General features: G+C 52.6%; 2 protein-coding genes across 6 annotated transcripts in view; both read right to left on the bottom strand.

Moving 5' to 3' along the window:
* Window positions 1-1,701: 1,701 nt before the first annotated feature.
* Slc2a8 (solute carrier family 2 member 8) lies at window positions 1,702-12,350 on the bottom strand. Of its 3 annotated transcripts, none has more exons than XM_048343255.1 (10): window positions 12,214-12,350; window positions 11,952-12,114; window positions 11,571-11,777; window positions 9,092-9,191; window positions 6,099-6,298; window positions 5,349-5,495; window positions 5,114-5,222; window positions 4,316-4,489; window positions 3,610-3,755; window positions 1,702-2,279 (listed from the first exon to the last, which is right to left on the bottom strand). In XM_048343255.1, the coding sequence occupies exons 1-10, from the start codon at window positions 12,267-12,269 to the stop codon at window positions 2,142-2,144; spliced, it is 1,440 nt and encodes a 479-aa protein (XP_048199212.1). In that variant the 5' UTR covers window positions 12,270-12,350; the 3' UTR covers window positions 1,702-2,141. The 3 variants fall into 3 exon arrangements, with proteins under 3 accessions (XP_048199212.1, XP_048199222.1, XP_048199229.1); XM_048343265.1 differs by having other exon boundaries at window positions 5,349-5,492; XM_048343272.1 differs by lacking the exon at window positions 3,610-3,755 and having other exon boundaries at window positions 2,194-2,279; window positions 5,349-5,492.
* Window positions 12,351-14,884: 2,534 nt separating this feature from the next.
* The window catches only part of Garnl3 (GTPase activating Rap/RanGAP domain like 3), a 125,772-nt gene continuing 117,022 nt past the window's right edge, over window positions 14,885-23,634 (bottom strand). For 2 of the 3 annotated variants that reach the window (XM_048343224.1, XM_048343243.1), the window contains 5 exons: window positions 22,111-22,229; window positions 19,509-19,647; window positions 17,723-17,938; window positions 15,770-15,896; window positions 14,885-15,353 (listed from right to left, as the gene is read on the bottom strand). In XM_048343224.1, coding sequence (XP_048199181.1) covers window positions 15,176-15,353; window positions 15,770-15,896; window positions 17,723-17,938; window positions 19,509-19,647; window positions 22,111-22,229 — 779 coding nt within the window. In that variant the 3' untranslated portion in view covers window positions 14,885-15,175. The remainder of the gene's footprint in view (window positions 15,354-15,769; window positions 15,897-17,722; window positions 17,939-19,508; window positions 19,648-22,110; window positions 22,230-23,634) is intronic. The other variant, XM_048343235.1, reaches the window with a different exon arrangement.

Below are 23,634 nucleotides of genomic sequence, written 5' to 3'. Positions count from 1 at the left end.
AATTCCTCACTCAGCACTAGGGGGCGAGCTGGAACAAGGAGCTGGGTCTTCACCACTCACTTTCGCATAGGGTGTCGCTGCACACGGGCCTGCGGGGCCAAGCTGAATGCTTGGGGACCAGACAGTCCTTAGAAGCCCGTCCCCTCAGGCCTGGCCCTCCTGCCCAACCGAGGACAGCTGCCAAGCCCTGTACGGCACTGTGCGGGTGAAGACACTTCCACGGCTGCTGAAGACAAGCCATGCCTCCTGGCGCCGCGTGGGGTGGGATGGGGCTGGTGGTGCCTGTGTCCTGCCTCCCTCCAGGACTACACTTCCCACAAGTCTCTTCCCTGCCGAAGCGTTTTTTCTCTTTGGCGGGTGGGTTTGACTGAGGTGCCTCCCAGGGGCCTTCGGTGAGCGTCCTCATCCTCAGGACCCTTTTGCCACCCTGCTGTTTTGCACATTTTCTGGTGTGCAGAATAAGCCCAGGAGGCCCTGGAAAGCATCCTGGGAACGGTGCTCATGGTGCAGGCACGGACTGCTCGGAGGGATCAATGTTCCATCTGTAGGGATGGCTGGGGTGGGGTTGCCTATGCCTGCAGTTCTAGCACTCAGGAGGCGGAGGCAGGGTTTTGAGTTTAAAGCCAGTCTAGACTGCATAAGGCATGCTTGCCTCAGCAAAGAATGGATTACTTGAAATGCAGAAACTGTCAGGGTCCCAGGGCCTTTTTCTGCTATTCCTGTCCCATTCACTGCTGATGGCTTCCCCCTGTGGCCCATTCCCCCCCCCCCCCCCACCCCACAGGTCCCAGATCTCTGACTCAGGGCCTGATGAGCACTGTCCTTGGCTTCTTTTTGCTCAAGGCTAGCACTCTGCCACTTGAGCTGCAGGGCCACTTCCGGCTTTTTTCTGAGGAATCCAACCCATCGATTCATGCATGCAAGGCAAGCATTCTACCACTAGGCCACATTCCAGCCACAGATGAGATCTTACGGGGGGTGGGGGGGGGGAAGGCAATGAGAAACAGCAGGAAATAACAATTGAATATTACCATGATTAAGGCAACTCCAAATCTGGTGTTCCTTTTAATATACAATATAGTACAAGGGGGGGGGGGGTGTCAGGAGAGATTTTTTTTTTTGCTAGTCCTGGGGCTTGGACTCAGGGCCTGAGCACTGTCCCTGGCTTCTTTTTGCTCAAGGCTAGCACTCTGCCACTTGAGCCACAGCGCCACTTCTGGCCATTTTCTATATATGTGGTGCTGGGGAATCGATCCCAGGGGTTTCATGTATACAAGGCAAGCACTCTTGCCACTAGGCCATGTTCCCAGCCCCTCACGGGAGATCTTTTAAGATGGAATGATAATCTTTTATTTCTGAGAAGCTGTGAATATTTTATTCTGTATCTGAATAAATTAACGATTACTTGTAAAATGCTTAGGGCAGTGCCTTACAGATGGTTAACTGCTATAAAAACAATGCATGGTAATGTGTCCTAACTTTTTACAGTAAACATGCATTAATAAAATTTTAGAAGACTTCTACCTCCCTTAAGTAGAAAGAGGCCTTTTCTTTTTAGAAACTCAACAGGCATTGATGGCTAATGGCCTAGGAAAGTGAGCCCAAGAGAACCAGCCATGACCTGCCAGTGCCAAGAGTAAGCATGGCTGGCATGGGGGGTGTGGACTCCCAGACGCTGGGCAGGGTGCAGGAGGGCCTGTGGGCTCCACAAAGAGGTCATGACCTGATTTCTAAGCCAAATCTTTATTTTGCAAATAAAATCCCTTCCTCATAATGTCAGAATGTGAGAAGACCACGCAAGTGCCTGGGAGCCAGCTTCCAAAAGCATCTCCAGCCGGAAGGCAGGAGGCAGAGCCCCTGCTTCCTCCTCGGCAGCTCTCGTGTCATGAAGGAAACGCGTACAGAGGGCCGCGCAGCACTGCGGAGCCCTTCCCAGATGTTCCGACTGCGCAGGGCAGCAGCAGAGACGGGACCCCGAGGCAGGTGAGGCACTCAGCCTGGGTGTCTGGGCTGTGACAGCTGGGCAGGAATTGGGCTCAAGGGATTGTGGCCCCGGGTTCCAGCCCAGGCTCATGCGGAGGCCCAACTCACAGCCACAGCCCAACGCCCTCCAGTGGAGGCATCACACATAGGAAGGGCTGTCATCGCCCCTCAAAATGGGCTGTGATTTGTTCCAGAGTCTTTCCTTTGGTTTCAGGGACACAGAACAAAGTGAAGAGGACACTGAAGATACAAAAGGCAGAGGCAAGCCAGAAGGCTCCATAAGGCCGGAGGACCTCCTGCGGAAAGCAAAGGCCACATGTGGGTATGGCAGGGTTAGGAGGTTCCACAGGACCAGGGTAGCACCAGACCCTAGCCCACCCTGCTGGGACCAGACCGATCTCCTCTCCCCCATTCTCAGTGGAGGATATATCCACCCAGTGTCCAGTCCATCTGCGTGGGCTGAGGCCTGCCCAGTGGTGATGTGTGGCTGGGGAAACTGAGGCTCGTGGCAATGTACTGTCAAGTGAAAGCTTGGCTTCTGCTCCTGGGAACCCAGGGCCTGCAGACACCACCCCCCCTCCACGTTCCCAACCCAGCAGGTTCTCTGTGGCAGTGGAGGGCTGCGGGTGTGCCGGCAGCTGCCGCTCAGGGACGCTGGCTGGCACAGGGAGGGCAGCGAGCCCCTTCCATCAGTCTACCTTCCACACTGCCAGAGCCAGACCTGTTCTCAGCTACTAGACCTCTGGCCCCCCGTGAGCCCGCCTCTCCTTACTCTTGGCTTCTTGGAGAGGGCACACCTAGGTCACTATTAGGCCCCTTTGTCACCTCCATTTGGGCTCTTTCCCTCCCTCCCATGTGGTCCGTCTCTTACATTTCCCACTCCAGGCCCACCCTGGCCTCTCCAGTGAACTCGGGGGAAGCCCTGCTGAGCAGGTTCCAGGCCGGCTGGCAGCCTTGCTGCTCACTGACCTTCCTCCTGTGTCTCCGCCCGTCTTCCCACTACTGCCCACCGCTTCCTGCCTTGCCAGAAACCAAGATTCTCCACCTCAGCCTCCAATACCTCCCACAGGCCAGGAGACCTGGAGGGAACGCACGACTAAACAAGTGGCTTGCTTTATCTGCTCCGGAAGCTCTCTGGTGGCTGGGAAGCCAGCCGTGTCACATCTGTGTCAACCTGCCATGAGAGGGTAGTGAAACACTGAATGCTCCTCTCAGCTGGAAGAGGAAGGTATTGCTACTCCTCCATTTTCAGCCAACAAACCTGATTCAGAGAAGGTAAGCACAATCCCAAGGTCACACAACAAGAAAGTGGCCAGGGTGTGGTTTGCCCAGGCCTGTTGGCTCTCCTTATACAGACTGTGGGCTCCTGGCACTGGTTCCGGATGTTCCTAGCTGGGGAGGACAGACACACTGACCCCCCCCCCCACACACACACCGAGACAGCCTGAGAAGGCTCTAGAGGTCACAGCCTGGGCTCCCTGCCTGCCGGAGCACATTGGTCATCCTCACCCGTGACCAGAGGACAGGTCCCTGGCATAGCAGGGCTCCCATGGACCCAGAGTCTAGTACAGCAAAAGTGCTTCTCTTGGCTGCGGGAGGAGGGGAGAGGCTTGGACCTGCACTTACCATGAGGCTGCCGAACTCTTTTGTCACCAGGAAGGCCATGAGCCAGTTGGTGAGAACGCAAACGCCAGTAGCCACACCCTTGACGTGCAGGGGGAAGATCTCGGACATGAGAAGCCAGGGGATGGGCCCCCAGCCCACTGCAAAGCCTGTGTGAGCAAGACAGTGTCAAAGCCCGCAGCAGCTGGGCTCCTGGACTAGCCACGGCACAAGGGAGACCCAGCTTCCAGCCTGGGGGCCCCTGCCAGCTCGGAGGTTACTGCTGGGAGGCCTTGGTTCAGCCCCTGCCTGCCTAAGGCATCAGGTTTGGTCTCTGAAAGGTGGAACAAAGACGAGGGCTTGGGGCTGGGAATGTGGCCTAGTGGTAGAGTGCTCGCCACGTATACATGAAGCCTTGGGTTCGATTCCTCAGCACCACATACATAGAAAAAGCTGGAAGTGGCGCTGTGGCTCAAGTGGTAGAGTGCTATCCTTGAGCAAAAAGAAGCCAGGGACAGTGCTCAGGCCCTGAGTTCAAGCCCCAGGACTGGCAAAAAACAAAACAAAACAAAGACGGGACCTGTTGATAGGTTGTCAGAGAAGGGCTCAGCTCTCTGCCTAGCACGTGGTCAGGGCACACAGAGGTTGGGCTCCATGGGATATAGGGGTGGTGCCAAGAGTTGAGGGGCCACAGGGCCAGCCTTCCCCCACCCCCGGGCCCTCCTCTCACCAGCAATGAAGAGGCACATGCTGCCCACAGCCAACCAGGCCAGCCCCACGCTGGGATCGACAGGCTGCGCAGACCCAGGTGCCAGGAGGTCCACATGGGACGAGTTGCCGGGACTATCTTGGGTCAGCTTGAAGTAGGTGCCGAAGGCGCTTGCGCTGAACACCATGACTGCACCTGCAGGCAGGGGTGGGGTGAGCCGGGGGCTGTGCGGCTGCACAGGGGCTGAGGGGCAGCCCGAGCACACCGGGAGAGGCCAGCCGAGCACGTGGCACGTGGCTCCGAGAGCCCTGGCTGGATAGCATCTGACCACCCTGCCTTGGACCTCAGACCTCAGTAAGCTCTGGGCAGTTCCCAAGTAACCCTCCCGACCTGCTGGAGCAGGTGCAGATTCACACCCCACAGCGGCCTTAGCAGGGTCGGCCTGCACCTAGTTGGCACCAAGGTGTGCAGCCAAAGCAAGAGTCCCGAGTGTCCCTCAGGCAGATCAATCTGGATCTGTCCAGCAGGTCTGAGGGAGGTGCTGCTCTGTCCCCATTCATGGAGGGGAAAATTGAGGCTCAGAGAGGGCAATCCACAGCTTCTAGGTCACACTGCCTCCTTAACCCTTCATTTTCCTTTGTGCTGGGCTGGCTGGAGAACCTGAGCTTGGTGAAGCACTCGCTGGCAGTCACAGCCTCACTGGTCCGCTAGCTTTGTCCTCATTGGTGCTCTGCTGTCTTCTTGCAGCCGGTGGCCTTGGTAAAGGCCTGGTCTGGAGCGGCCCGTAAGCACCGGGTTGACCCTCACCCCAAGCCTTACCTGACAAGGTCAGGAGCAGCCTCCGTCCTGCTCTGTCCATGATGAGGGCCGCCACGGCGGTGAACAGCACCTGGATGACACCCACAGTGACGGAGGCCAGGCTGCTGTCCTGGGGGGGCGCGTGGGGAAGGCCAGTGAGCCAGAAGCAGATCTCACTCGCCAGTCCTGCACTGGGTGATGGCGCAGGCTCATCAGGTGATGTCTGAGTGAGGCAGACTGGGCAAAGGCCTCTTACCTTGAACTTGGCCTTCTCAAAGATTGTCTCTGCATAGAACATGACAGCATTGACCCCTGACAGCTGCTGGAAGGCCATGAGTGAAACACCGATGAGGAGGGGCTTGTAGATGCCAGGGTGTCGGAGCAGGGCGAGCTGGAAGCCCTGCTTGATGGAGATGGGCCTTCAATGCTTCTGCCCTGTCCCGAGGGTCCACTCTGAGCCCACTGAGGAAGAGTGGGCCTCACCTTCCTGTCCCTGCCTCCCCCCCCATATCCTGGTAGCCTCCCAATTTGTGTGGTAAGTTGGGCTGTAACCCCCCCCCCCCAGGCTCTTTCTGACTGGTTAGGAAGCCACAAATTCAAGAAAGAATATTCTGTTCCCTGAGTCTCAACCGGCTTCAATACACTCAATAATGGTCTTGGCCTGGCAGTGGCTGGCACCTTTCCCAGGCCTCCGAACTCAGTCCTTAGCACCACCATGAGACGTCTCCCGTTTTACACAGGGGAAGGCCACACAATTGGAACGTGGCAATCTATCTGTAAATCTTAGGATCTTACCTGTCTCCCTACCCTAATATCCCATTCTGCTCTGCATCTCTATTTTCCCTGCAGATCAAGGCTCAGGCTTTCCCAGTGACTTGAGGCCAGCGCCCTGCTTAGGGCTCCTGTGGCCCCCGCCTGCCAACAGGACAGCACTGGCCCTCTGAGGACCAGTGGGAGGAAAGCCCCTGCCACGGGCCAGGCACGCCACCTCCGTCCCGCCGCTCACCTGGTGCTCAGCCCCCGCTGGGGGCTCTTCCCAGCCCTGCTCGGAGCCCCACAGGAACTGCAGGGCAGCCATGGCCTCCTGGCGCTTGTGCTGAGTGAGGAGGAAGCGGGGAGTCTCGGGCATGCAGCACATGAGCAGCAGCATGAGGGAGGGCGGCACGCAGCCCAGCACGGCCAGCCAGCGCCACTCCAGAACCCAGCCTGGAGGGGCAGAGGTCAGGGTCAGGACAAGCCAGCTTAAACTCTTGCCATTCCCAGGGACTCGCTACCTCTGCCCCGGCTTCTCCACACTGGTTAATGATACTGACATCCTCGTTCTAGGAGGCATCACAGGGCGGCTACCGCAGTGTGCACCTCAGCATACACATCACGGTGTTTCTTCTATTCAGCCAATTACAGTTCTGGCTTCTGGCAATGGCAGGCTGTGTACATGATGTGGCCTCAAGAACGTAACAGAGCTGGAAAATTCTCACGGCCTGGTGATCACAATGCATTACCCATTTGTGGTGATGTTGGTGTAAACACGCTACTGCACTGCCCGTCAAAGAGAAGCATAGCAGGTACAAATTATGGTATAAAATGCTTGCTCGGTTTCTGTATTTGTTATACCATGACTTAGAAAAGCATTTTGGAGTGTGCTACCTACAAGAAAAAGGTCCTTCTATAAGAAGTTTGCCACACACCTTGTGTTTACCATGTCCCTCTTTTTTTTTTTTTTTTTCTTTGAGGTATTAGGGTTTTGAACTCAGGATCTCACATTTGTTAGGCAAGTGCTCTACCACTTGAATCATTCCTCTAGTCCTTTTTTACTTGGTTTCTTTTTCAGGTGGGATCTCACTTTTTTCCCCAAGCTGGCCTAGTCTGAGATTCTTCTTTCACCTCCCATTTAGTGGGAATACAAATGTTTCCTGCTGTGCCTGGCTTGTTGATTGAAAGGCCGTCACTGGAACTTTTGCCTTCGCCTCCCCAGTAGCTGTGATCACAGGCTTGAGTCACCATGTCTTTCGCCTTCCCTGTACTGGAGATTGAACCCAAGGCCTCTACCATTTGAGCCAAGATCCTAGCCCTTTTGTTTCTGAGATAGGATCTCACTACTTTGCAATGGTGTAGAACTCAAGATCCTCCTGTTTCTGCTTCCCAAGTAGCTGGGACTAGAGGCACGTCCCACCACGTCCAGAGTCATCGCCATCTCTTAGTTGTATCAAGAGGTCATGTCTGGTGATTGACCCAGACATTTTAGTCTTTGAAAGCATTCTCTGGTATGTTCACAAAGTGACAAAACTGCCTCCTAATGTGTTCCTGTGTTAAGTGACAGAAGACTGTAAGCAGCCACAGAACAAAAGAGTGAGGTGGTGGCTTGTGGGTGGCCATGGGCTGACACGGCCCCACTGTGTACAGAGGCAACCCTCACACAGGTGCAGCGCGAAGCAGGCCGGGCTGACAGAGTGGGGAGACTTTCCACTCAACATGCTCTCGCCTCTGATACTTCTTGAAGATTGATCAGTATACAAATGATATTAATTGGAAATGGCATTTGGAAGATATAGGGAGAAGAGCAGTGCAGAGTTATCTAAACTAATACAAAGCCAAAGGGCCCAGGAATTACTGAGGTTAGGACTCTACCTCTCAAAGTTTGAATTTTTCCTAAGCATCAAGCCTTACTTATCCCCCATTCCCAGTGGAAAACGGCTCGATAGCAGCCATGTGGTCTTGTGTGGGGATGGTAGCCGTGCAAGATACATGTTCTGTTTGCTGTAGCAAAGCCTGGCTCTGGAGGCGTTACTGCCCTGGTGTGAAGCAAAGGTGTCACCATGTTGCTTTGGGGTCTCAGAGATAACCCACACTAGTGGAACAGAACTCACAGAAGCTGATCACTGAAAGAGCCAGAAGTCGAGTCTGGGGGTGAGTGACGCCTGAGTCTTCAGCCCTAAACCAGAGGGAGCTCTGGCTTACTGCAAAGCTCCTGCCAGTAAGATTTCTGGACTGAAGGCTGGGGTAGCTCAAGTGGAGGGTGTTTGCCTAGCATGCACAAGGTCCTGGGGTGAATCCCCAGCATTGGGGGTGGGGGTGGGGGAGTTGCTGCTGGTATAGGTATAGTGGTGCATGTGTATGCCTGTAAATCCAGCACTTGGAAGGTGGAGGGAGATAGGAGGATTGAGAGTTCAAGCCTAACCTGGGTCATATAGCCAGATTTATTAACACAAAAAAACAGGCCAAGTACTAGTAGCTTATGCCTGTAATTCTAGGTACTCAGGAGACTGAGGCCTGAGGACTGTGATTTCAAGCCAGTCTGTGAAGGAAAGTCCATGAAGCTCTTATCTCCAATTAACTACCCTCCAAAAAGCTGGAAGTGGAGCTATGCTCAAGTGGTAGAGTGCTAGCCTGAGCAAAAAAGCTCGGGGAAAGAATGGAAATGGCCTACTGTACCCTGGGCCAGATCACTGGCTGCCAGGGACGTGTCATTCTCAAGCCACCCCTTACTAGTTCTCATGGGAGATCTGCTGTCAGACACGTGCCAGTGTCACCTAGTCCGCCTTGCTAAGAGCTCAAGGGCAGAGGGACTGGCCAGGGTCACACAGCAGCTAGCAGGACTGTCAGCTTGCCCTCTTTCCTCTCATTCCTAAGAGAACACCTTTCCTCCTGAAGCTTCCCTGGGGGCGGGGGGGAGCCCTCCCCCCCCTCCCCTCTCCACAGGGTCCCAGGAGCCAGTCTACTTCATGTGGCACTTTGCAGCACGCCGAGTAAGGGGCTGGCTTAGTGCTTCAAGCGCCCGGAGGAACATGCTTGCAGAACCCTCAGAATCCTCTAGGCTGACCAGCTGGCCCTCCCCACACTACTGGTGGGGACTGCTTCTGAGAAGACAGGGCCATGATCTTTGCCAGCTCTCCCACACATCCCCAGGTCATGGCTATCAGCTTGTGGGACCTCAGTTTCCACATCTACGCAGTGGTCAGAGAGACGTTAGCAGGGATCAAGAGAGGCTGCAAACTCTACCTGCCAGGTAGGCCATGAGGATGCCGATGACGACCATCAGCTGCACACAGGAGCCAAGCAGCCCCCGGACGGCGGGGTAGGCGATCTCTGAGATATAGACCTGCCGGCAAGTAATACAAAATGGTAGTTGGGATCCGGGAGTTCTTTTTGGGTGATACTGGGGTTACACTCATGGCCCAGGGTATGCTAGGCAGATGCTCTTCCACCTTAGCCATGCCCCCAACACTTTTAGGCTGTTATTTTCACAATAGGCTCTTCTGTGTGTCCTGCTGGCCTGAGCAATGCCGTGCTATTTAGTTTCCCTTGTAGCTGGGACGACAGGCACACACTACCCTGCCCTGAAGCACAGGAGCTCCTCATCTCAGCCACTACCTGGGGCTGCCACTGCAGCTCCAATGCTTTGGAATCAGGGGCCACCGTGACGTCACTGACACCTGATGCCATGACCAAGACAGGTGCTTCTGCTTAGTACAAACAACAACCACCCTGAAAACAAACTCTCTAGCTTCCTCACGGCTCTGCCTCCTAGCAGATACAGGAGAAATGAATGGAAGTTTCCAAAGATACTCAGGTGTTGGATGAGAGCGCTCCCGAGACGCCACCCTTCCCCCAGCCCTGGGGCAGTGTGGAAATGAGCCACACCTATCTCCTTCTGGGTCCGGAACCAGAAGGGGTAACTTTGAGACCATCCCCCACCTTGCGTCAGCACGTGTGCTCCCTTTTCACGGGCTTTGCCCAGAGGGTGGTACTATGGGAAGTGACGTTAGCCCATGAGGGAGGTCCTTGGGAGCTGCTCTTGGATGGACAAGCTCGCCAGCCTATCGCCAGCTCATGCTCAATCCTCGTCATCATCATTATATTACTGTGAGCCCCTCCCGAATAAACCAGATTGCTCTCCGAAGCGTCTCCGAGATCCGTGTGCGCCTGGCTTCCTTGGTGGGTAAGGAGGGAGGAAAAGAGGATCTCGTTCGGCCGCGTGCACTTTAGGCTTGCCCGTGTCCCTTGCTCCACCGTGGCTGCCTGCTGGTCGGGCGTCCAGGGGAGAGGGTGAAAAGGGGAGCCCTGATAAGGGAGTAAGCTTAGCATCCCCGCACCAGGGGAGGTAAATCTAGCCCGGCACTCAGGGAGCACCCCGAGGAGCTGCTTCAACCTCCAGGAAGGGGATGGCTGTGTGGGAGGCCCTCCTAGCCTGGGGCCAGCAGTAGTTGTCTAGTTATCCAGTAATTTCAGATGCTGGGGGCCACAGACCGTGTCATAGGTTTTGGGTACAAAGGCTCACCCTGACAGTGAGTAATATGATCCCTATTTTACAGGGGAGGCTCGGAGACACACTGTGTCCAGGTATGAGACCCGAACATGGGGGATTGCAGTATAGTATCACTGGGTCATGAGCAGCCTTTGCCCCAGCGACAAACAGGATTCTCCTTCTAAGTGGAGATGGTCAGTGACCTGAAGATTGGAGAATTTAAGCCACAAAGTGAGCATGCAGCATGCAGGTAGAGTAAAAGAGGCACACTTCAGTGGGACAGTACTGGGCTGGAGTAATGTCCTGATGGCTGACAGCAATACCGTGCAAGGTCTGGGTGCTGTCCCTTAGCTTTTTTGCTCAAGGCTGGCACTCTACCACTTGTGCCACAGCGCCACTTCTGGCTTTTTGGTAATTAGCTGGGGATGAGAGTCTCATAGAACTTCTTGTCCAGGCTATCTTCAAACCTTGATCCTTAGATCTCAACTTCCCGAGTAGCTAAGATTACAGGTTACAGGTGTGAGCCACCAGTGCCCATCAACAATGCTTCTCGCCCCCACCTTTGGTAGTAGAGTCTGAACTCAGAGTCTGGGTGCTATCCCTGAGCTCTTTTTGCTTAAGGCTAATGCTCTACCACTTGGAGCCACAGCACCACTTCTGGTTTTCTGGTAGTTAATTGGTGATGACTCTCAGGACTTTCCTGCCTTTCCTGCCTGGGCTGGCTTGGAACCAAGATCCTTAGACCTCAGCCTCCTGAGTTAGCTAGGCTTTGAGCTACTAGTGCCTGTTAACAGTGCTTTGGTTGCATGCCTTACTCAGTTGAATTGCTATAAAGAACATCACTAAGACTCAGGAGCATGGCAATACTTTTCTGAGGCTTAGGGTTTTTTGTGTGTGTGTTTTTTTTTTTGCCAGTTCTGGGGCTTGGGACCTGGGGCCTAACCACTATCGCTGGCTTCTTTTGCTCAAGGCTAGCACTCTACCACTTGATCCAAAGCACCCTTTTTGGCTTTTTCTATATATGTGGGGCTGAGGATTTGAACCCAGGCCTTCATATACACGAGACAAGCCCTCTACCACTAGGCCATATTTCCAGCCCCCTGAGGCTTAGTTTTAATCTGGAAAGCGGAGGTCCTAACAGGTGCCTTCCAGGGGCCTGGTGAGGCTTGGGGAGATAATGCCACTATCTGGGTTCAGCCAACACCGAGGAGGCCCAGCTGGGGAGACACTCACCGGGGCCACCAGCGAGGCGACACCACAGGCCAGGCCGGTGAGCAGGCGACCCCCGAGCAGCATCGACACATCCTGGGCGCCGGTGATGATGGCAAATCCGACGACGAAGGGCACAGTGCAGAGCAGGAGGCTCAGCTTGCGCCCGGCGTGGTCTAGGAGCCAGCCGCCCAGCACGCCCCCGGCCGCGGCGCCCAGGGTCACGATGGCCTGGGGGCAGGGCGGGGCGGGTGAGGAGGGGGCCTCGGCCCTCCGCCCCACGGCCTCGGGAGAAAGGGAGGTCCCGGCGAGGGGCGGAGGGTAGGAGAAGGGTGGCGGCGCCCGTCGGAGGGGTGGGCTTAGGGGGGGTTTGTCCCAGGAAGACCGTGGGCTGAAGGGTCTCACCCCGAACCAGGAGGCTGCCTCGTCGTCGAGGCGCGGGGCCGGGGCCGCGGCGCGCCGCAGGCTCGGGATGGCCGGGGAGCTGTAGCCCAGCGCGAAGCCGAAGCTGAGGGGGCCCAGGGCAGCGGCGAAGGCGGCGAGGAAGCCCCGGCGGCTGCGGGGGGCGCTGCGAGGGTAGGGCGGGGCGGGGGAGTGAGCGAAGCCGCCGGGCCCTGCGGGCGGGCCGGCGCGGCTGCGTCCCGGGCCGCGACCCCCTGCCACTCACCTGCGGTCCGCAGGCCTCAGGAGCGGCTGCGTCTCCTCCGGGTCGTCAGGCGTCATGTCGGCGCCCCACACACGTCCGGCCGACTCGGACGCCTGAACCGCCACTGCTTGGGAGTGGGCTGCCTCTCCAGCTCCTCCAGTGGGTCGAGCCAATGGGCGGTGCTGGGGCGGGATTAGGACTGCTGAGTGTGCCGTAGGAGCCAATGAAAGCGTAGGCGGGGTTGAGCTCTGCGCTGGAACCCGCCCCTCAAGTCAGAATAGACCAATGGAAGCACAGCCGGTTGGCGAGGCGTATTAAACCCGCCCCTAAGACCCAGAGTCCCATGATGAGAGTGGGCGGAGCTTTGTGCGGGGGCGGGGCTTGCACCCTGGCCCGGAGCAAAACCGCCCATTCGGAGTGCGGTGCGAGCCCGGAGGCGGGGCCAGAAGGCTGCCTCGGAACTGAGCCAGCCATTGAGGGTGGAGGGCGGGGATTGTTTTGGAGCCGCCCTCTCAATCCAACGTCAGCCAATGAGGGTCGCGGGCGGAGCACGTGGGCTTAGTCCTGAGTTCCCGCCCTCTACTCCCAGCAGCCGTAACAGCCTTCCCAGGTCCAATTTGAAGTTCCTGCCCGGCTTGGACCGCTGACCAAGGGCCCAGCTTGGCACCGCCCCACCGCTTTGCTTCCCCAGCTGTGTCTTCTGAGAGCCGCAGGGCGTGTGGAAGGTCGGCCTCCAGCAGGCCTCCCCGGGCTGCGCGCTGGAGGGCGGATCCCTGAGCGCTCCCCGCCCGCCCCTCGCGCCCCCCACGCCAGCCGCCACGCCTTCCACATCCCGGACGGCCGAAAAGCCCGCTGCGACTGGAGGCTCTGGTGCTGCGGGCCCCGGTGGGGCGCCGTCCCTCCGCCTTCGTGGGACTGCACGGGTGATCCTGACCCTTGAGTCCTCATCTAGTGGGTTCTAGTGACGCCAGCCCCAGCCCCCGCCGTTGGCGAGGGTCATTACGAACATTAAAGACCCCAACACACACCAAGCAGCCAAATCCTAGCTGGTATGCTTGCATGGTTTGACCTATCGAAGTCAACTGATTGTTATTAGCTTAGTCCACTTTGTACTTCTACAGTATCCCATGCTTAAATTGTAAATTGTTATCACGGCACTTATCAATTCTTTCCAGTCGTCTGCTCGCTCCTTTTCCCAATGCACAGGGCCTCCTTTCAACAGTCGGACTAGAGCCTGCGGTGGGTGAAGGAAGGTTCTAAGAAATAGGGCAATGAGACCATATCCATTGTAACTCAGCCAGTGGGGTAAGCAGAGAGGCATAAGACAGGACATGCCAGCAAGGCCAGCAACAGGCAGGTGGCATTTGTCAGCCTTCTGAGCCACCGACTCCTATTCCTGTCCCTGAGTGTGCACATATTTTTGCCAGAATGGCTACCCACACCCACCTGCCTCCCTTTTATAAACAAAATGCCGTCAACTTGATGAACATCCAGCTCTTGTCCCTTCCCCACTTACTACTCAGACCCTGACCTCTTGTCTAATCAAGAGGCTGGTTTGGAAGGATGCTCTGAATAGCCCCTGTTTTGTTTGTTTTGTGCCAGTCCTGGGGCTTGAACTCAGGGCCTCGGCACTGTCCCTGAGCTTTTTTTGAACTATAGCACCATTTCTGCCTTTTTCTGTTTATGTGGTACTAAGGAATGGAACCCAGGGCTTCATGCATGCTAGGCACTCTACCGCTAAGCCACATTCTCAGCCCCAGCCCTTGGTTTTTCTATTTTAGCAAGAATTGTTTCGTTTGTTTGCTTGTTTAGTGACAGGAAAGACAAGGAAACAAGCTCATGAAGCTTACCAATCAGTTTCACATGAAAAAGGCCAAACAGTTCCAATAGACACCAAACGCTGTGCCTGGCTCTGTGAGGCTTGCAGTGGAGAGAGGAGGGGGCGTTCTCTGGGGTCAGAGAACTCAAAGGTTCAAATCATTGCCTCTTTCTAGTCCTCAGTTCTCTTATTTGAAAAACAGCATAATTAACTTAATTTCACAACACTGTTGGTGAGATAGTGTGTTGTTGACTTTGGGGTCCTCCTATGCAAAAGGGATCTAACAAACACCAAGATGGGAATGCTAACTCTGCAAACGTGAGAAGCCATGTTCGGTCATGAACAATCCACACGGGAACATCTAAAAGCACATCGTCATTGCTTCTTTTACTTATGCTAGAGGAACCAGGCACCTTCAGCCTGGATGTGTCTTTCATTATTTCATTTAACCACCCCCTCCACCATTTCTTCCTGCTCACCCTGAGGATGGAGCAGGGGAAGTTGGTACACGGAATATTAGGATAATTGTTTGGTTATATAATCTCAGAGTAACACCAGACAACATAATTTTCAGACTGACAAGTTCCCTTGCCTCATTATTTCTCGAGAGGGAGAAGGAGGAAGGGGGAGCTTCTGTGACCTAACCATTCCTTCATCTTTCACAAGTCCACAGGCAGAAGCAGAGCTAGTTTTCTATTACAGTGACCTCAAGCAGTAACAGGGGCGGAGTGCAGAAAGAAAACTTATAATAAAGTTTATATGCAATGGCTTTTCTTTATCAAAGAAAGACATTGTGTGACACAAATCAAAACTGTAATGAAAAAAATAAATTTTCATCTAAGTATATAAGACATAAGAGAAGGTTGCAGTAAATAAGAATGAACATTTTGATTTATTCAAAGTTTCGATCTAAAACTTCAATGAAATCTACCACCTTTATTACAAGGAAACGAATGGTTCCTTAACGGAAAAAAACAAAGCTCAGGAAAGATGGCACCGGACACTGGAGAGCGACCCAAGCTGGCCGAGGGTGCGTAAGGTTTGGTCCAATAGATCACTGACAGGCTGAGAGCCACACGTTGGTGAGAGATGATGTTAAAATTACTTAAAGAGTATAAACTTCCATAAGAAAACTAAAGATGGCAGATGAAGTTTGGACACTGTTTACTTCAAGTCAATAACGTCTTCATCAGAGGAGGCGATGAGCTGGAAGGGGCTGCTGCCCGAGACAGGGTTGCCCTCTCTGTCTGCCGCGAGGTCCTGGTCCGAGCTCGTCGAGTGGAAATGCCCCTCGGGATTGGCTTCCGAAGTCGAAGGACTTTCCAAGGCGCCTGAAGGGATTCTGAAAGAGAAAAGTGTCTAGGAACTTGTCTAGGCTTCCCAGAGACACCACGGGACTGGGCCTCTCCTCTCGGCAGCATCCGGCTCCTGGGGGTTCATCAGTTTTACCTGACCCCCCCCCCCCCGCCCAGGATGGGGAGGTGAGCGAGTGCAGGAAGCCCCTCCCCAGCACAGGCCGGGCAGACAGCATTAGCTCTTCCTCTTCACTGGCTATACCACTCTGGCTGCTCCTGATGCCACAGGAATTGTTCCCATACATCCTTTTCACTCACGCTAAGCTCAGGTTCGTGCCATTTCCTTAAGCAGTTTTCTTGATCCCCTGTCAAAATGGACATCTACCTGCCACTGTGGTTATCACTTGCTGACCCTGTGCACATGTGCTGTACCCCCTCTGGGCAGGGGCTACACTGCCTTTACCTGTCATTGCTAGTTGATCTCACTGTCCCTGGTTTGGGGCCTCCTTGGCTTTCTTCTAACCGCTTCCGGGCTTTTGACTTGGCCCTTGGTGCTCCTTCTGACCTGGGCCCTCCATCATCGCAGAGGCCTGGATGGCAGGGGAGAAATCATAGGTCAGCCTGTCATTACCATAAGACTGCCATGGAATTAGGAAAAAAAAAAACAACCCTTAGTCCTAGGGCATATCCATGTACCATTGGGTTAGAGTCAGGAAAATGAGGGAATATCTATTTCCAGATGTGGTTCCTTGTTGCTGGAAAGTTCTTTTCATCCCTTATGACCATAGAGCATGTCTGCTCTGCAACACCACCCCCCCACCCCCCAACGAGGAGACTCAGAAGACCTACAAGGAGACAGTCCCAAAGTCCTGTGACTGTCATTCTTCGAGGTTCTGTATCTGAACAGCATAGTGTATAAAATCATGGTCCACAGGTGGGGCTTTTACATGGAAGAACAGAATGAAAATAGGAACGTTCATATTTTACCAACAGTGTAAGATACCAACTTTGTTTTTTTTTTTTTTTTTGGCCAGTCCTGGGGCTTGGACTCAGGGCCTGAGCACTGTCCCTGGCTTCTTTTTGCTCAAGGCTAGCACTCTGCCACTGAGCCACAGCGCCCCTTCTGGCCGTTTTCTATATATGTGGTGCTGGGGAATTGAACCCAGGGCTTCAGGTATACAAGGCAAGCACTCTTGCCACTAGGCCATATTCCCAGCCCAAGATACCAACTTTGAAAACCGCTCCATCAGTGTGAAGCCTGCCCTGTGAGGCGAGCTGAGTCCCCTCCTTCAGTTGTTCGGGAGACATTACTGCAGTCAGAGATGTGCTAAAGCTGATGTCCTGCTACTTTTATCCTGCAAATCCCAATCCAAGTTTGCAAACCAGTTCTTACTGGTTTAACCTGTAAATAAATACTTTTGTATTTATTTTCTTTCCACAAATCTGAACAAAAAGCTTATGGGAATATGGCCTAGTAGTAGAGTGCTTGCCTCCTATACATGAAGCCCTGGGTTCAATTCCTCAGCACCACATATATAGAAAAAGCCAGAAGTGGTGCTGTGGCTCAAGTTGGCAGAGTGCTAGCCTTGAGCAAAAAGAAGCCAGGGACAGTGCTCAGGCTCTGTGTCCAAGCCCCAGGACTGGCAAAAAACAAAAACAAAAACAAAACAAAAGCTTATGAAACAGTTTAGGCGTCTGATGATACCCACAGTGCTCGATGATTCTCTGGTCTGGTCTCTCATCACTACTGAGAGGGAGCAGCCAACACCTTGCCTCTGGACAGCCCCACACACCTGACCTACAGCGAGAGGCTGCGGGAAGTGAGAGGTGCGTCAGGACCCGGGGAGAAAGGTGCGGCAGACTTCCGCCTTTGGATGACCAGCGCCAAATGTCGGAAAACCGTGAGCCGTAACTTCTTGTACTTGGCTAGATTCTCAGATATACACACTTCTATTGAAAAACACTGTATACGCCAGACTAGTATTTTATAAAATTCTTGTTTCCCTCTTGAACATGGCTCGAGTAGCTCTTTGCCCATAAGTGGTTGGTGGCAAATGATAAGGAATTCCTTGGTGTAGATGTACTATAACTTAGACTGTAGCTTGTACTGTAATTGATACTATATACTATAACTATAACCAGCTAGTCTATTTACAGATGTTACCACTGGGTATTGATGTCTCACATCTGTAAGCCTAGCTACTCAGGAGGCTAAGATCTGAGGATCACAGTTCAAAACCGGCCTGGGCAGGAAAATCCATGAGACTTATCTCCAATTAACTACCAAAATGCCAAAAGTGGAGCTGTGACTCAAGTGGTAGAGCACCAACCTTGAGCAGAAAAGGTAAGGGACAGCACCCAGGCCCTGAGTTCAAGCCCCAGTACAGACCCAAAAGGAAAAAAAAAAAGCCATTACCTAACAGTTCCCTTCGGGTCCTGCTTGCTATTTCTTTAATCTCCATTCGAGACAAGGATAGGGAATGTGTGACAGGAATGGCAGCAAGGCCAAGGCCTATGGAAGTGGGTGGGGTGATGACCTTGGACACTAAGGGTGATTTCAGAGGTCGCTCGATGCTTCGGCCCACGAGGTTTCTAAGTGGAATCTTGTACAGATTTTTAGACTGGATTTCACCTGAAATACAATTGAGAAAAGCACATTAGAACTTTAGGTCCAGGTTATTTACAAGAGAGTAACTTCTTATTCCTCAATATCATTAGCCTGAAGAAAGATTTTATGTTTCATGCTGATCTCCCAGGTCCTATGGTGAGTGTCTGATAGCTCTGTGTTTTGCAAGGGCAAGTTAGGTAAAATGTGTTCACTGCGTATGCTTGCACAGGAAAATGGGTTAGATAAGAAAATAAGCTGCCTAGAGTTCTGGAGTTATCTTAACTGTGAGTGACAAAGACAACTGGTGTGGAGAGAAGTTATGAAACTCCAAACTGTTCACGGCCAGGCAGGAACCACACAAGGCTTCTGAAGTTCATGAGCAAAGCTACCCACAGGGAGAAACAGGGTATGCAGAGCAATGCCAAGGCATTTTTAGCTGTAAAATCGACTTCATAGTCTTTTGTTGTTGAGATAGTCTCATTATATACCCCAGGCTGGCCTGAGGCTCAATTCACCTTCCTTAACCTTTCTTGTGTTAGCCAGGCGCTGGTGGCTACTCAAGAGGCTGAGATCTGAGGACTGCAGTTCAAAACCAGCCAGAGCAGAAAAATCCGACAAGACTCTTGTCTCCAACTAACCAGCAAAAAGCCAGAAGTGGAGGTGTGGCTCAAGTGGTAGAATGTCAACTGTGAACAAAAAAAAAAAGGCAAACGAGAATGAGGCCCTGAGGTCTAGCCCCAGTACCGGCACAAACAGAACAAAACAAAACAAAAACTGCAAATGGAAAAACACTCCCAAGTGCTGGGATTATAAGTGTGTACCACCACACCCAGCAGTAAAACCCATTAAATTCACATCCCTCAAGGAAATAGCCAAACTGGGTGCTCTGAAATCTTTGATTCCCTTATCCCCATTGAAATATCTCTCATAACTGAATTATTTTTAAAAATCACAAGTTTTTTTTGCTTAAAATGGCTTATATTAGTTATTCCAATCATTTCCACCCCCCCCATCACTTCTTGCCCACCTAGCATCCCCAACAGGTTTCCCTGTTCTATTTTCTTAGTTGCAAACAATGTATCTGGATAGAATTAACCTCCTTCACTCTGCCCGTCAGCACAAGCCACCCTGGTGAGGTCCCACCCACCTACAGGGGCTATTTCTCTTTCCCCACCCTTCCCCAGACCATCAGCTTTAGTTGCGTTTCATATATATATATATATGTGTGTGTGTGTATATATATGAAATATATATATGTACTGCTCTCTATATACTTACAATGTGTTACAGTTATTCACTGTTTTCTATTCTTTCCATCCTTCTCCTCCTGAGTAGTCTCTTAACTTGTAAATCAGTTTTCAGTATGTAATCAATAAATCCAGATGAATAATAATAAATTATAAATTCAGTACCTGACACCTTCTCTCATTGGCTGTCACCTCCACCAACTGAGCCACACCTCCATCGCAATTTTTTTTTTAATGGCTTTAAGTAGTGAGCTCTTAGGCAGTGATCACATGGGTAGATATGTGACAATAAACCAGAGAAATCCAAAGGGACCAGATTAGTAAGGAGAGTAAAAAGTAGACTTCACCTTCCCCCAGGGAAGAAGGAAAGACGGGGGTGTCTCGGCCCGGGGGTGTCTGGGGAGAACTGTGGGCACTGGCCCCCTTGGAGCTGCCTCCGGATGAAATCTCGGGCACAGCCGCGGCCGCTGTGAAGTATATGTCCGACTGGAAGAAGAGAGGAAGCGTCACCCGGCTGCCTGGCATCCCTGGCCTCCTGTACCCCACCCCGCCTCTGACTGGTCCTGACTGGTCCAGGCTGGTCTGCCACCTCCTGCTCTTCCAGGAGCTTGCAGTGCAGCATCTTGTGCTAGGGGGGCTTCCCCAGGTTTCCCTGTGAAACCAGCCTCTCCCGACGGACGGCCCAGCTCCCCACCCCTTTCCCTGATCTACCTGCTGACCTTCCCCGTGTTGGCAGACACCAACATGTCACACACCAAGACCTTGGCGGGAAACGGCTCACTCACTCACCGATGCAGCAAACACTCCCACACTCCCCTAGGTGCTGATCTGGTGACAAGGGCAGTGGGGTGCTGAGCGTGACTCCCAAGAGCCAACTGCCATTAAAAAAACTTCAACGACAGATACTTCCATGTTACAAGTAAAGGTATTCACTGCCAAAGTCCAGCCATTCCTAATTGTTTCCCCACACTGCTGTTATCTGTGCTCTGTTATCTGTGGTTTCTGTTACTGAGAGCTTGTGACCAGTGGAGACACTACTGGAGGCTACCATCTGACTCCACTCCCATAGCACAACACTGGAGACTATTTACACCACTGAAAGTGGAAAGTGATGCAAAACAGAACTTGAGCATTTTGTCTAACGTTAAAGTGACTGAAGCCAGGTACCAGGGGCTCACATCTGTAATCCTAACTACTCAGGAGGCTGAGGGAGAATTGTGGTTCAAAGCCAGTCTAGGCAGAAAAGTCCATGATACTACATTTCCAATTAACCAGCAAAAAAGCTGGCTGGCTAGCTCGCTGGCTCAAGTGGCTGAGCTCCATCTATGAGCAAGCAAGCCAAGCAAGAGCCTGGCAACAATAAATGCTGGCAAGGATGTGGGAAGAAAGGAACCCTGGTACACTATTGGTGGAAATGTAAACTAGTACAACCACTCTGGACAGCGGTCTGGAGGTCCCTCAAAAAACTAAATACAGAACTTCCCTATGACACAGCCATACCACTCCTGAGCATCTATCACAAGCCAGGATATGGTAAAGACACCTGCACAACCATATTCACTGCTGCACTATTCACAATAGCCAAGTTATGAAAACAGCCCAGATGTCTATATTGGATGAGTGGATGCAAAAAAAATGTGGCACCTATACCCAATTTTATATAGCCATTAATAAGAATATTATGTCATTTGCAGGAAAATGAATGGACCAAGAACAAATCATGCTAAGTGAGATAAGCCAAGCTCAGAGACACAAATGGCCTATGTTCTGTCTCATACACGGAAGCTAGATCTAAAAGATACTGGATGATGAAAAATTATACAGGACTCTAGGTGTTCGCATACAGTGAGAGTGAAGGGGGACACTCTTAGGGGAGGAACACAAAGATACAATGCCTATTTTCTTTTTTTTTTTTTTTTTTTTTGGCTAGTCCTGGGCCTTGGACTCAGGGCCTGAGCACTGTCCCTGGCTTCTTCCAGCTCAAGGCTAGCACTCTGCCACTTGAGCCACAGCGCCACTTCTGGCCGTTTTCTGTATATGTGGTGCTGGGGAATCGAACCTAGGGCCTCGTGTATCCGAGGCAGGCACTCTTGCCACTAGGCTATATCCTCAGCCCGACAATGCCTATTTTCCTCTAATCATACAAGATAATATTTACCAAAATGAACTCCAGAATGAAAACAATAGGTTTTTTTTGTTTTCTTTTTGTTTTGTCTTGTTTGTTCATTTATCTGTCTTGGGAGGGACAAAGGGGGAACAAATGCAGCAGTGGTACTAATCAGATACTATGTTGAAAATGAACTATACGACTTGTGGGTGGAGATGGGAGGGAACACCTGGGAGTGAATAAAGGAAGGGGTGACATTGTCTAAAAAGAAATGTACCCTTTATCCAACTAGTGGCTCATGCCTGTAATCGTAGCTACTCAGAAGGCTGAGATCTGAGGACTGAAGTTCGAAGGCAGCCTAACAGGAAAGTCCATGAGACTCTTATATCCAATTAACCACCAAAAATCCTGCTAGGCACAGAGATGTTTGGGGAGCTGACTCTGGGCAGGGACCAGAAGGAGGGCTACGGGACTGCGTGCCAGTGATGGACGGCATGCTGGGATGTCATTTGCATTCCTGCATCCCTCTGAGACATGGAATCTAAGGGCCATGTCTGACAGGCACAAACTCATTGGGCCTAGGAAGTGGCCAAGAAAGACAGGGCTTCTACCTTTCTAGACTCAGACTGTCTTCAGGTGACAGTGACATAAATAACTGGCTCAGTGTGGGAGGGGTGTCTCTTTTCACCCGAGTGCCCCTCAACCGGCAGCTAGCACCCAGTGGCTACATCTACCAAGTGAAGTGTGAGGTGGCCACACACTGGCAGCCACTGAGGCACGAGGCCGAGCAAACCTCAAACCTCATAGGGCCCAACACAGACACAGAGTCCCCGTTCACTCACCCTGGAGGCCACGAGCTGCAGCTGCGGCACCACGGCCGTGTGGACCAGGTTCCCGTTCACCACCAGGCGGATCTCCATGGAGTCGGTGGTGAAGGCCAGGAGGTAGGGGAAGGCGCACACTGCAAGTGAACGGCCCGTCACAGCCCCGCCTGCTGGCCTGCTGGCTGCAGACCGGCCATGACTGGCTCACAGGTTACCCTCAGTGCTCTAGAAACTTCCATCTCCCCTATTCCTCTGCTTCTCCTTTTCCTTCTATGGACAGGACCCCCAGTGTGGAGATGGCTTGTCCTCCTACGGGCCCCTACCGCCTTTGTGGCTAAATACCTGCCTCCGGTGTGTACTCTCTTCAGTTCACATTGCCATTTCTCTCTCCCAAGCCCCACTGGCAGACCTTCTGGCTACTCACATACCATGTCCGTGGGGTGCCCTCCCCCTTCCCTCCCCCCTCCGCCCACTCCATGTTTTGACACATCCGCTTCCGGTGCACACCGCCTTGCCTGGAAACTCCAGCCATGTGTCCCAGCAGGCTGGAACTCCTCTGAACCGTTGGCCTTGTGCTCCCAAAGTGGCTGGAGCTTTTTTTTTTTTTTTTTTTAAACTTTTTGTTGTTGTTGTAGTACTAGGCTTTGAACTCAGGGCCTTGCCCTTGGTAGCCAGTGCTTTACCATTTGAGTCATGTCCCCTGCCCTTTTTGCTTTGTTTTTGAGATGGGGGTCTCATATGTATTCTCAGCTGGCCTGGACCACAATCCTGTTCATGCTTCCCACGTAGCTAGCATGACTGGTACATGCCACATGCCAGCTTTTTATTGGCTGGAATGGAGTCAACACTTGTGTTTGTTTGTCTGCCTGAGGTTTCCTCTTCCTGCTCACCTCCTTGAGTGGCCAGGATTATGGGTGTGCACCACCATGCCGACTGCTAGGCTTCTTGAGTAAGCTCAACTGCTTTCTAGGCTTCCCAGCCCGCAGCACCAGGCCTTGATCTCTCAGGTGGCCTCCAGTGGAAGGGTTCAAAACCTACAAATCATTTTCCACTCTTTCATTTGTTTGGTTTTTCCAGTTGTGGCGATTGAACTCAGGGCCTGGGCACTGTTCCTGGGCCTCTCTGTGCTCAAGGCTAGCACTCTACCACTTGAATCCCAGCGCCACTTCTAGTTTTTGAGGGGTTAATTGGAGATACAGGTCTCACAGGGGCTTTTCTTGCCCAGGCTGGCTTCAGACCCCAATCCTCAGATTTCATCCTCCAGAGTAGCTAGGATTACAGGTGTGAGCCAACAGCACCCGGCTCATTTTCCACTCTTCCATCCCCCTTTTAGATTATTAGATTATCTCATTTTCATCAGAGCCTGATGAGGTGCCCCAAGATCTTAGGTCCATTCCTATGGTTTCCTTCCATTCTATAATGTGGGTTGATAGCAGAATCTATTCTGTAAGGAAAACTGTCCTAACCGGAACACACTTTGCTGTGATCTGACTTTCAGAGGTAAGGTCCAGCCAATAATCTCGAGCCAAATCACAAGCACTA

The sequence above is a fragment of the Perognathus longimembris genome, chromosome 1 (assembly GCF_023159225.1).
Source record: "Perognathus longimembris pacificus isolate PPM17 chromosome 1, ASM2315922v1, whole genome shotgun sequence".
In the NCBI taxonomy this organism is placed as follows: Eukaryota; Metazoa; Chordata; class Mammalia; order Rodentia; family Heteromyidae; genus Perognathus; species Perognathus longimembris.
Note: the sequence above shows the minus strand (reverse complement) of the source record. Positions and strands in the feature narration are given on the sequence as shown.

What these genes read in the sequence shown, in the direction of transcription:
- Slc2a8 (XM_048343255.1), bottom strand. Translation starts at nt 12,269, where the DNA reads ATGACGCCTGACGACCCGGAGGAGACGCAGCCGCTCCTGAGGCCTGCG. An exon ending in CTGAGGCCTGCGGACCGCAG is followed by an intron (nt 12,115 to 12,213) that starts GTGAGTGGCAGG and finishes CTACCCTCGCAG; the next exon opens with CGCCCCCCGCAGCCGCCGGG. An exon ending in AAGAGTTCGGCAGCCTCATG is followed by an intron (nt 2,280 to 3,609) that starts GTAAGTGCAGGT and finishes TGCTTTCCGCAG; the next exon opens with GAGGTCCTCCGGCCTTATGG.